At 41.2% G+C, this 13522-nt stretch overlaps 1 protein-coding gene across 1 annotated transcript in view; it reads right to left on the reverse strand.

Moving 5' to 3' along the window:
* The window catches only part of tank (TRAF family member-associated NFKB activator), a 39132-nt gene that overhangs the window by 2656 nt on the left and 22954 nt on the right, over positions 1–13522 (reverse strand). The window contains 6 exon segments of the mRNA XM_086052172.1: positions 715–833; positions 930–988; positions 2812–2882; positions 3027–3135; positions 3918–4059; positions 6752–6875. Coding sequence (XP_085908298.1) covers positions 715–833; positions 930–988; positions 2812–2882; positions 3027–3135; positions 3918–4059; positions 6752–6795 — 544 coding nt within the window. The 5' untranslated portion in view covers positions 6796–6875.

The raw sequence follows: 13522 nt of genomic DNA on the forward strand, positions 1-13522 counted from the left end.
AAACATATTGCTGTATTAACACCTCTGTGGAAGTGTCAACAAAAACGGAGCACAATACTTGTGCAGATTTGCCGGGGATGTGGCAGGTGAGAGTCTCACACAAATAATTTGCAACCACACTAGAAGTTAATAGGTGCATAAATATTGCACGTGATATATACAGCGTATATACAGTATTAGCCCAGAATTACACAATGGTGAGTTGAATTAGCCCTAAGTCACATGCACATTTCTTGCGTATTTTATTCCAATGACGACTTAACCATGATGCAAAACAAAGCTAAATTGAAGACGTTTGCTAAAAGTCACCCAAGATCTTTCGTTCACTTAATGTGACCTGAATTAGAGGTCGTCATTGAGGCCTCAATATTATATCACTTACTTACCGGTAGTATATTTTCGGAAATTTTCTGGCAGTATTTATATATGAAATATGTATTATTAAAGATTCATCAATTGTACAATGATGCATTATTTATGTAAACTACCTTCCACACCCAAAAGAATGAAACACTGACAAGTTATTCATAACACACAAACGGAGGACAATCAAGCATTTTTAACACTTTTGAACGTCAGATTTAAGGCCCAAGTGTAACCTTTAAGGATAATCACGGCCTTAGCGTTAGCGAATGGAATTTGAGGTCCGCGGACAATTCAGAGGTATGCGACTAATATTTTTGGATATTCCCATTCAACATATAGGACAAGTACCATTTGCAGTTTCTATTCCTCCGCGGAATCTCTTCAGGTGATCCTTTTGCCTTCGAGATAGAGAGCGAATCTGCCGGAAGGTCCCGTGAATGGCTTCCAGTGCATCCAGCATGTCCTGACTGACAAACAAATGCACAACTGAGACACAAGCGCACACTTCAACTTGTGCCCCGTCTTGGTGCAAAGAGAGGCGGAAAAAAAAAAAAACCACCTACTAGTCAACGCTGTTCATGACAGTCTTTAGTGGCGCAACAGCAACGGTGCTTATAGTCTCCTGATAAAAAAAATAAATTTAAAAAAATCATTTTTATTTCCAAGTGTCAGGAATGTAGTGATGATAACAGTTGAAGTGAATTTTGCAAGCACGTCTGCATTTGTGCGTGCTAGTGGAACAGGCTGAACTCAAACTCGCAGCAACATTGTCCTCTAGCGCCATCTTGTGAAGTGAAAATGCAGTTCAAGGCCACTTGGGCAAATTCACATGGGGCTTGTTGTTTGTGAGGCATTTTCAGCCAGTGACATCATTTTGCAGTTACTGGCCAGTAAAACGTTGCGCAAAATGGAAAATGTCATTTGGACATCAGCATCATATCATTTTGAATTCAAATATATATGATATTCTTGTTGAAGAAAGCACCTTGTTGCCGCTGTTGAGCAACACACAGAAAGCCCTCAAGTTTCCTGAAAGCATCACACAGCCAAGATGAAGTCTCTGACAAGTCCCTTCATGACCAAAGTCTTATTTTCCAAACGGCTGCATTTCATTCGCAGGTTCCAGTGAGCTCGCGCCAGTTCATTGCGCTCCTCCCACGTCACGATAACGACATTTGCAGTACCACAATCGGACAGCCTGGCAGCTAAACCTGAACTACGGCTATGATGAACAATGCGGTCAAAAATAAATAAATAAATCAATCAATCAATAAAACGTAAATGACAGCAGCAGCTTATTTTCGGTGTCCTCAAAATGTCAACGCCACACAGTTCTGAGGTTGAACCTCGCCTGTTGCTTGCCTGGCTTTTCTCCGGCTTCCTGCCACATTCCAAACATTCCAAAAACACGCACGTTAGGTTCATTGAAGACTCCAAATTGTCCTTAGATGTGAACGATTGTTTGGCTACACGAGCCCTGTGATTGGCTAGCAACCGGTCCAAGTCAAAGTCAGCCGGGGTAGGCTGCGGCTCGCCTGTGACCTCAATGGGGACAAGTGCTATTAAAAATGGAGGCAACAACATGAATAAATCTCAAAGCCATGCTCTTGTAATATTGTCCTTATTTGACCTTATTTTTTTAACAATATTAGATATTTTTTATTTCTACCTTGTTCAGTAAGTTTATCACAAAATGTTCTAACAAAGCTGTCCATCCGCGACCCTCACAAGGATAAGCAGTAGTGCTGTCAAGAAATTAAAATGTTTTAACGAATTAATCGCAACAATTTGCATAATTAATCGCGATTAATCGTATTTTTCAACAACAATTTTTTTTACAAAGCTTGGTACCAATATTTACTTGAGGAAAAATCTTGGAATTCATATGGAATAAAATTAAAAGCATATTTTGATTCAAAGACTGTTCCAATAGCTTTCTTTGATCCTTGAATACGAAACTATTGAACGAAACACCAAAGACGTACGACTCAAATGGTATTTGAATTTGGCTTTTCGAAGTGCGCAAATTATTTTCGATTTCTCCAATGAGCCGTCAAGCAACTTTATAAAGTAAAACGACGTAAAAGTCCATCTTTGCGACAGTGACTCGCCTCTAAGTTTGGCTGGAAAGTGAGCAGAGGGAAGCTGCCACAGGAAGTAAATAAAACCGAGTTAATTTTTTTTAATGCGTTATAAAATTGAAATTAATCTCCATAGTTAATGCTTTAACTTTGACAGCCCTAATAAGCAGCTTTAAAAAAAAAAAAGGATGAATGAATATTTTATGACATCTGTCTTTCATAAATAGATCACAAATGGAGTCCGAATGTCGTCTATTGACTGGCGGGAAGAAAAAAAAAAAAAAATTGCAAGCAATGTACACATGATTGTCATGGAAGACCGTTTGTGGAAAAGTGCTTAGTTGATAGAAAAGAGCACACCTACCGGATGCTGTGTTTTCCCATGTGCGCTGGCCCCATCAACGAGATGGTTGCACGACTCGCATTTGGCCTCCCCTTAGAATGCAAAAGAGTGTCAATGAGCAGCACGCAGGTGGCAAAGCCGTGTCATGTGGCTGCGTGTCATCCCAAAGAAAAATGTTATCACCAAGTGCCACAAAGAAATGGATTAGACACATCGCATCGCATCGCATCACTCACCCGATGGTTCCCTCGTTGCAGACAGCTGAGCTTTCAGTTGGGCAATCAGCTGCTGCTGGTCTTCTATCTGCCTTTGCAGTTTTTGAGTGTATTGCTGATAATATTCAGTCTGCAAAAATATATCTTGGGGTAGAATTTCAAGCAGGAATGATGTCGGGCCCGCCTTACGTGTCGCATTTTGACGTCAACGCAGCAGCGATGAAGTGTGATCTTCAAACGGTTGCATGTACACTCACTGGTCGCTTCATTAGGCACACCTACGCAATCCAAGTCAGCGGAACCTCCAACAATCTGTTCCATGATGTTGCTTGACCTCAAAGCTGTTCTTATTGCAATGCGCTGCATTTTAACATAGCAGTCAATGCCTTTTGAGAAACATTTCAACATGCTTAAACATCCTACAAGTTTGATAACTGATCATGTCATAGTTAAGCTACAAACCTTATGAAGACATAAGGTCCACACGAAATGGAGAGGAAACAGGAAGGTGCTAGTAAAACGTTTTTAAAAAATAAAATAAATTAAAAAAACTTTTTTTTTTCGATGTGTGGTCATTTTAATTGCGTAAGTAATTGACATTCGATCACCTGTCTTTTTCATTTTCTGCTTCAACGGTTGTCATTGGAAGTCACGAGATTTTCGGACATTTTTTAACCCAGGCAACCACAAATAAATTAGCGCCTCTGACCGCATCAATCAAAACTGATCATTTGTCATCATTTGTAAAGGAAGAGCCGTTGACAGATTTTCTATTGCATTTTTATTTCACTCGTGTGCCTAACGTCGTGGCCGGTGAATGTTGCAGCCTAACAACAAACGGCTCACTAGCTCTCCTAGTCCAACTGGCACTACAAGATGGTGAGTAAATGAAATGTCATTTGCGCCCCTTACCATTTGCTGCAGCTCCTTTTTGGCATTGTCCTTTTCAATTGAGACCTGGCGAAAAGCTTCGAAGGCCTTGTTGAGCTGGTCTCCAATGTTCCTCTCCATGCTGTGTGCGCCACAATCATCACTGACAGAGCAGACATGGGACCTGTCAATGCAAGTCGTTGTCAAAAGTGGGCAAAAGACAAAACCATCCGTAGCCAGTGCAGGAAAGAAAGGGCGCAGTGCGTTTGAAAGTTATTTTGAGACATGCATAAAATAGGTTGGAAGTCCTGTCATCTGTTTGTCCAATTCTGGTTCTAGTTTGAGATTGCCTGAACATGAAAACGCTGAAACGACAGATCTGAGACGTCTGATTCCATATTGAAGAAGTTAATTTGTGAGTGGGGTCAATTTTATTTCAGTAATCATACTTTTAGGGACATTTGTTTAGCAATGTGCCATGCGATTTTTAGATTTATTCATTTTTGCTCAATTGATGTCACCGCTAACAAATCTTGACACATTTAATATTCATCACACACACACAATTTGCAACAAACAAGTATTGTCATTGTGATACAACAGTTTGAGGATACTGGCATTTCCGCAGAAGCATGACACATGCAGAAAACAACGAAATATACATTTTAAAGCTTTTCCTTCACCCTTAACTGTCGTAGCTACGCATACAAATTATCCACCACATTTTAAGTATGTGGTATTCGATAGGGAGAAAAAAAAAAACAATACTGCACGTAGAAGCCGATGTGAAGAATGAAAAACAAATCATATATTGATAACAGTTTTATGACTATGTGTGTGTCAATTTCCCCATTTATCAAGCAGACAAATTAGCCAGAGGCTGTTGTGAAACACACTTCTGGACTTTGAAATAATTCATCCGAGCTTTTTAAGGTTTACAAGTACCTGCAGCAACCCGCTTACATTATTTACATTTTTGGAAATACCTTAATGATGAAATGACCATCTGAAAAGCTGTAAATATGATGACAGTGCCAAAGCAATTCATGCAAGTAGACTTCCTCTAACTGGACATTTAAAGATCCGATGGCAACTTGAGCAATAAAACAAACCAACTTCAAACTAAAATACGAGTAAAATGAGAATGAGTCTGACTATTAATGAGTGTACACAGGGCCCCTTTAGGTTCTGCCTTCAAAAAAAGGTTCCTGAATCAAAAATGGCATATTTATTTATATTTCCATGTACCGTATTGGTACGGTTACGTCTAGTTTTGTTCACTTTTGTTCACCCTCTCGCTCTATATCTACTTTCCAATCAAATTCACAGCACAGGCATTTTAGAGTAAGAAACGGACCATCCAGATGTGTAACTTCAAGCTAACCAACGATCAATTTGCGTGCGTCCTACGTCACGTTACGAATGCCACTCAGCGCCCGCTTACCTTCGTTGGGGATTAAAGTCGAATTGAATGCGTGGACAACATGATCTTCTCTACACACACACATACACACACACGCGCGCGCACACACACACAAACACACACGCAAGTACAGTTAGGAAGTGGGGCTGAAGATATGGCGAAGTGTGTGTTTTTACATAGCCTACTTAGCGGAGTTGGGAACTTCCAACGGGGAATCCCCGCTGCTCCGTGCACTTCCGCCTTTGGTCGCTGCCCGCCAATGGGCGCGCGGCGTGGTGGCGCGGCGGCCCGCTCTTGGCGCTTGGTCACGCCCACATGTGTGAAACCGCCGCCCCGCCCCCTCCTCCCCCTCCTCCCCCTCCCCCGGACAAGTGCAGAACAGCTTCGGCAACGCTCACTTTGTTCTTCTGCTTCTTGTTTGGGTTTGCTCTGGCACTCACTCAAACACACAAACTCTATAGACAAGAAAGACACACTTGAGGGTTCACTTTCTTCTGGACGGCGTTTTTGGCAAATGCACATTCAGATTAAACACATTTTGAATTACCGGGGGAGGTTTGGATCATGACTGCGGCCAAAAATGACGATGTATTTTAATTTATCAGTGGTACTCCACCTTTTTTTTATTTTCAACACCAAGTACCACTTAAAAAAATACCTAGCTTTCCAAGACTAGCATAATGACTAACATTAAAATACGGTATCTTAAGCACCAGACTGTTCATCCCCCTAAAAATGGTTTTGTTCGTAAAAGGTCATTGGAAGATTATGCACAGTTTGAACATTAACACTGTGCATGAACACAATTGTATATAATTAAAACAAAAAATGTTAGCAAAACATCCTAAGGATTTAATAGAAAAGTATTGTACTCAAAAGTTAAATACTGTGCAGCTGACCTATAAAATGCAACATTTCACATGGAAAGATTAGCATGTCTATGGAACGCCGTCCAGCCCTTCATAATAAGACAATTCTGCACACAAGTAAAGCAACTTACTGTTGAATGTTTTTCCCAATACTATTGTCTACTACGGAATGACATTCCTGCACACGAGTTGTACAACTTTGCCACCCTAGTAGAGCAACAAATGTCACCAGTGAGGCAAAGCAGTGCACTAATTGAGATTTGCACTGTGGATGTTTCATAATGTCGCTAGTAGCACTGTTTGTTCCCATCACTTAGAACCCAACAAACCTCAAATGTTGAATGAAGCAAGAGTCCATGTGATATCAGTTTATTTGGCTACTTCCTATTTTGATCATTCCATTTAAGGGAAATAGAAATAAAATCGTAGTAGATCGACTTGGAATGACCAGCAGATGGCAGCGAGAGGATTTTTGTTGTTGTTAATGGTGTCATTTTAAAGTGTTGTAGATCTTGCGGGTTTCGGGGTTTGAAGATTTAAGGAAGAAAAAAAAAATTAAACGCGCATCTTCCATGTGCACTGACCTGACGGCTTGAAAACATCCGCGCTGCAGAGAGGCCAAGGACATTGCACAAGAAGTGATCTCCGGGGAGTTGTGGTGTCCATTTGCAGCATCATGCAGCTAACCTCCGGGAAGACTTATGTGGGCTTCAGAGGGAGGCCATTGGGTAGAGGACATGTAGCAAAGATTGAAACACTTTCAATATATTATATATATATATATTATCATATAATATCAAGTTGAGTACAGTACGTTGGCGCCTTGAGAGTGGAGCGACTCGACGTACGGGTTTTTCAAAATACAAGCTGTCATTTGGCCGATTTTTTTTTTTTGCTTTGACTTGTGAGCAAAGATTTGACATGTGAGCAGCTTCAGGCTGTTTATTCCCACCCCCAAATGACGTTTACTGTCAAACTAAACATTAAAACAAAAGAGAGTTACACATTGTGTATTTAAAAACATCATTTTGCCTCAAGGCCCACGAAATTTATGCTAAGACATACCGCGGAATGCCATAGATGAGATAACAAATAGTATCAGAGTCGTGTCCAAAATGATAATCCCAATTATTTTTTGACCGATACTGTAATCATGATTATTAATTCACAATTATTCATTATGTTACGAAAACAATCGGTAAAAAAATACCCAAGAATTTAAAATGGGCTAACTGAATAAATACGCTCTGATGTTGTTTATAGCTCGTCATCTCCAATTTTTGCTATACTTTCTTTTCTCGTGACTCTCTTTCATCAGTCCACCAAGCGATTTTAGGCTCGCACTTCAGGGCGTGCTTGCTTGTTATTAGTGGTTGGCTAACCCCTGGTTGAGAAAGTGTTTGATTAGATGAGCAACAGAGCCTGCATTTTAAATGGAAATAGCGTCGACGATCAAATGAATTTAATTGTGGCAGCCAAAACCGTGATCGTGATTATAATTTGATTGTGCAGCCGTATTCACAGGAATATATTCTTTATCCTCTGCAAAGAGCGACAACTAACGCTTCGGTTTTACTAAGAATGAGTGACCAACTCCAAGTATGTCCGTATTATACTGCCCCCAGCAGGCCAAGGTGCACACACCAGAAGGAGCAGCACCATGTCCGTTGAATTGAAGCATAAAAATTTGAGAGAGAAAATATGTTATATTTACATTTAATGATGTCATAACTGTACCGTTTTATCAAGCACAATACCAGTGAGTGCTATTTTTTCTTCTTAAAACGGAAGTCAACCCAAACATATTTTTTTTCAAGGAAATGCTCCCAGCAGGCCCACTACTTGAAGCACGGCATTCTGATTAATTTTGTGTTTGTGGAGTATAAGTTAAGCAGCAAAATACACTCGTTTTTAGCCATCTCTGGGGGCGGCCATTTTGTCTTCTGTCGACTGAAAACGACAACACAGCTGCTCGCAACGACCAATCACGGCTGACCTGTTTTCCCGAATCTGAGCCGTGATTGGCCGTTGTGAGCAGTTGTGATGTCATTTTCAGTCGGCAGAAGACAAAATGGCCGCCCCCAGAGATGGCTAAAAATGAGTGGATTAACACTTATTCCACAAATCAGAATGCCCTGTTTCAACTAGTGGGCTTGCATAGAACATATTCTTGAAAAGGAAAAAAAAAACATTTACGTTGACTTCCCCTTTAAGAAAGCATATTACAGTCATTTTTGTACCGCGAACTTGACTCTTCAGGCACCGCTGCATTGTTTGCAGATGACGTACAGGGATCATCCGAGGCACTTGCGCTAACCTAGCCACAGGGAAGAGAAAAGTCCGACTGAACCTCTGCAATAAATCTTGTGAGAGCATGCGCTTCATTCATGCTTCCTCGAAGCAAAACAAACAATGTGGTGTAGATCTGCAGAAATGTGAGATCAGTCGGAGGGCAAAGCGAAGAACTCGGCACGTCGGGGGGAGCGGGAGGAATGTGAGCCCCAACGCATATCAAATTTCAGCGGGCCAGATGAACAGTTTGAGCAAGAATTTAGCAGGAGCTCGCCGAACCGCAATATCGTCGGGGGAAATCGAATAAATGACTCTCAACAACATAACAATTGTGCCAAACAATAGCAAAAGAGCGTTCGCTATGTTGCAATGCCTTTTCTGCACTTCCAGGAATGTAAGCAAACAGGATGTCCTCAAGAGGAGAGCAGCGGGCCATGCGGCGCAGACTTCCCCGCCAAGGCAAAGCAGAAGGCAGCATTATCTCAGTGGAGGCTCTGCCCTGGGAGGGGGGGCTTCCTGCTATTTCAAGACTGTAGGCCGCCCTGCGTGTTGTATGCAAAGAGGCGCTCGGGCTCGTCGACCGTTTGTCATACAAATCAGCCGAGCACGCCCGCTTGTGCAGGATGAGGCCATTGTGCGGCGCTGCTCAACTCTTGACTTTGTATCAAATTGCCATTCCGGCGCTGCTTTTCCAGGTTTGGAGGAAGGACCAGAGCTGCCTTCCTTCCACTTTAGTCCAAGGCGAAGAAAAAGGAGCCCCAAATAATTGATGGTGCCGCCATCATGCTTCACTGTGTAGCTGTTGTTATTTCTTTTGGTTATGAAAAATATTGTGTTTGGACCAAATATCTCCTGAGGAATTCCAGCATGGCCAATTTGTTTTAACTTTGGTTTCATCAGACTGCAACACATTGTCCAACACACTGCGAAATGAACATCCTCCGTGCTAAATTGTGTGTAAACGTCAACGTCTGGGTAAATGCAGTTGCTTTTATTTTTGAAAGAAGTTCTTCTGTGACACGGAAGACACTTCTGCGCTGGTTCAATTTTGCATTAGCCTCCCCTGGTCGTACATTGATCTCTAATATGTCAACATGAGAGAAGGTAACTTGGACAATGGCTTTAAATTAGGGCTGTCAAAGTTAAAACATTAACTACGGAGATTAATTAAAATGGTATAACGCATTAAAAAAAAAATGTGCTCAGTTAACTCAGTTTGATTTATTTCCTGTGGCAGTTTCCCTCTGCTCACTTTCCAGCCAAACTTAGGAGAGTCACTGTCGCAAAGACGGACTTTTACGTCGTTTTACTTTAAAAAGTTGCATGACGGCTCATTGGAGAAATCCAAAGTAACTTCGAAAAGCCATATTCAAATCATACTCAAGGACCAAAGAAAGCTATTGGAACAGTCTTTGAATCAAAATATGCTTTTAATTTTAGTCCACATTAATTCCAAGATTTGACTCAAATAAATACTGGTTCCAAGCTTCGTAAAAAATTGTAGTTGAAAAATACGATTAATCACGATTAATTATGGAAAATGTTGCGATTAATTAGTTGAAACATTTTAATCTCTTGACAGCACTACTTTAAATCCATAGTGGGGGGCGGGGTGGCGGGTGTAAACAGAGGTGAGGCCTGTTTTATAGAATTGCCGTGTCTTGTTTACTGCGGGACTGAGCGACGCGCTCATAACTGATAGATTGTCCTGTATTTCATACCAAAAATCTATGTTGCAGCCCTACGTTAATTAGTTTCCATTCATTCTGTAAATGATTTGATTACACAGCATATAGAGGGAAGGAGAACACGTAATTCAACTAGACTTAGAATTTGACTGAACAACGAGGCAAAGTGAAGAAGTGAAAGGGCATTTGAGGATATGACGAAAGGCCGATAAAGGGCCTACAGCAATCTCGAGTTTCACAAGAGACGCGCAGTCTTCTTCATGAATCCGTTTTGACGGGATGGACATTTTCCATCTCAACATGAAACAAACCATGCGGTCTTGCAACCGTTTACAAACAATGGTGCTACACTTTCATTTCGACTCGGGACTCCTTTCGAGCATCTATAGCACTTCATCTAGCTGTCAAAGGTTGTTGAGGGTGAATAAAGAGTTGGCGCACACAAATACAAGTGGTTAGCATTATTTTACCGCATTGGAGTCCAACTCTGACATGTTGGTCTCATTACAAACGCTATCATTAATCACTGCGGCACTCTAATTAAAAGGTCTAATTATTGTAAATGCTCGTCAGGAGTAAGGGGTGGAACATCAAAATCCAAATTCCCCAAAGCTCATGAATCTGTCAACCATCCAAAACTGTTGGGGGGGAAAAAAAATTATCCCACACAAAAACAGGGAGGTCCAAGGCATTACACAATACGTCACTCTAACTCAACGGAGATCACTCGAGGTCAAACCAGCCAGCATCAAGGTTTTAACTACACACATTCAGCTTTTAGTTTAGCTGTTTAGATCCTTATTCAAAATTAAGGGCCAGTCTCAATGAGGTGTGGGAAATAGAGAAAACATGCGAGAAGTATAAGCACGGGCATCGAAAACTGCTTCTTTTTGAGAGCCTCTTCCCAGTAATTTGTTTCCTGGGAAGTGTATGTGTGCTTGCCTGATGATTCTGCTTATTGATTCCTCTTGGGGTGGGGTGGGGGGTGTGGGGGGGGGGGGGGGGGACACTGCACTTTAACTGCCTGCAACTTAAAGCAAACCGTTCTCTGCCATGGATGGGCTCACGTTACAATGTGAATGACGCAAGAGCGAGCATCGTATATAATAAACATGACAAAATGGCCGCCGCTTGAGATGGCTAAAAATGGGTGGAGTTTGCTGCTTAAAGGGGAGTCAACCCAAACATATTTTTCCCAGCATATGTTCTATGCAGGCCCACTAGTCTAAACACAGGATTCTGATTAATATTGCGTTTGTTGAATATGAGAAATCCAGCCGTTTTGTAGCTAGCTCTGGGGGGCGGCCATTTTGTCACTTCTGTCGACTGATGATGACATCTAAGTTGTTTCGTGCTCAGATAACGACCATCTGTGGCTCAGCTTCAGAAAACAGGTGAGCCGTGATTAGTTGCTCTCTGAGCCCTAAGCAGTTGTGATGTCATTTTCAGTCGACAGAAGTGACAAAATGGCCGCCACCAAGAGCTAGCTAAAAAACGGCTGGATTTCTCATATTCAACAAACGCAATATTAATCAGAATGCCTTGTTTCAACTAGTGGGCCTGCCTAGAACATATTCTTGAAAAAAAAAAGTTTGGGTTGACTTTGGATTTAAAGCAAACAAACCCATTTGTGTTATTTCATTCCCTAACCTAACAAGAATCGATCCCCTTATCGAAACGAATAAGCAGTATCGACATTAGAATGGGACTCGCCCAATTCCTATGAAGTCCCTTCCCTTGGGAAGAATGTTGAAATGTGACTTCAAACGTTATCTGCACAGTAAATAAAGTGTTTATAATGGTGATTAATTACATTAGCATTATTTATGATGGGAAACAAATTGCAGGATGACCAGCATCCCGCAGTGCTCAACATTTAAAAAAGGTCCCACTGGGGATAGTGCTGACTAAATCCAGATTTTATTTTCTCACAGGAAAGGGGCAGAAATGTTGAGGCACTTGATGAAATAATGCCGTGAATGCTTTATGACCCACTCAGAAGAACTTGAAGTATGTGAGCAGTGGCGCTATATAGCTGTTTTACTGTTTGCAATCGAGTTTGAAGTTTTGCCCAGCCGCGGCGTATCCACAATGAAACGGCGCGTTGCGGCCGCTCTTTATGTCAATGAGAGGCCTGGAAGCACACAATGACTCTCATTCTTGGGACATTTGACGTGACTGCAATGAGGGCAGAGCGCCAAAGTGAAACCTTTCCTGCTGCTGTCAAGTATTTCCTCACATTCACTGGACAGGATTCAGAAAATCTGGGTGAAATGCCGTTGACAACTACCGTAATCAAATCTATTGTCTAGTTCTTTACATTGCCAATAGAAACCGTCCTGACGGTGATTTCATGGGAGATTTTTTTTTTTTTCCTTCCCATTTTAACTCGACAAATGATTCCTGGAAATCTTTGGAATTCCGTTGAATTGTGTGCTCTTGGTTGAGTAACAATCTTCTCTCTTGCCAATTCTCTTTTAAAACCCCTGAAAGTCAACACATTAAGATGCGTACTCGATAAGTCCGTTTGTAAATTTTCCAAAGTGTCCGGTGAAACTGTGTTTCTTGAGTTCAGTTAATTTCCATGCAGAGCTCTTTGACTTAGAAAAAAAAAGTTTATGCTCTAAATGACTGTGAATGGTACGGAGCCCCTCTGGTACTAAACTGTGGGTACAGATGACTAAACTGTGGGTACAGGTTAGCAAAAAAATATTTTTCCCTCATACCCTGGTACCAGAGGGGCTCCGTAGAATGGTTCAGCAAAAAAAAAAAAAAAATTATAATCTCCATTTGGTTTATAAAAAGTTGACTTGTAGATTGAAGAGCAAGATAGCATGAACAATTGTGACATGGACGAGATACAAACTTGATACAAACATAACAGACAGATGAGAATCAACAATATGTAGAAACGCAAGAATAAAGTCATAAAGTGTGCTTGCACTGTAAAATAACTTATCGGAACCTCAAATGACTTCATTTGGGTAAACAATACTGACTTTGCCGCTTTTAAGCTCCGACAAGAAGCCTGGAAAAGTCTATTTAAGTCATATCAGTTGAAGACAAAGTCGACACACAAACTTTGGGTGAAATATGACTTTGGGTTTTTTTCTGTAAAAGCACAAGATCAGGAATGGCATGAGATGCAGCAAGTCCTGAAAAAAAAAGAAAAGAAAGAAAAACACACTCTTATTTCCCTTGGAAATCCCCAGCGAGCATCACAGTGAAAATGGGTTTGTGATTCTCTGAATTTGATCGATGTTGCAATCTCTGCAGTTCCAACAATCGTCTGTTATACTGTAGGAAGTGGAACTAATATTGTGATTATAGCACCGAATTTGATCAAGTGGTTTCGATTTGCTTTGTTGGACCGAG

This window comes from Filicampus tigris, chromosome 14 (genome assembly GCF_054856515.1).
Source record: "Filicampus tigris isolate MCC_2025a chromosome 14, RoL_Ftig_1.0, whole genome shotgun sequence".
Classification (NCBI taxonomy): domain Eukaryota; kingdom Metazoa; phylum Chordata; class Actinopteri; order Syngnathiformes; family Syngnathidae; genus Filicampus; species Filicampus tigris.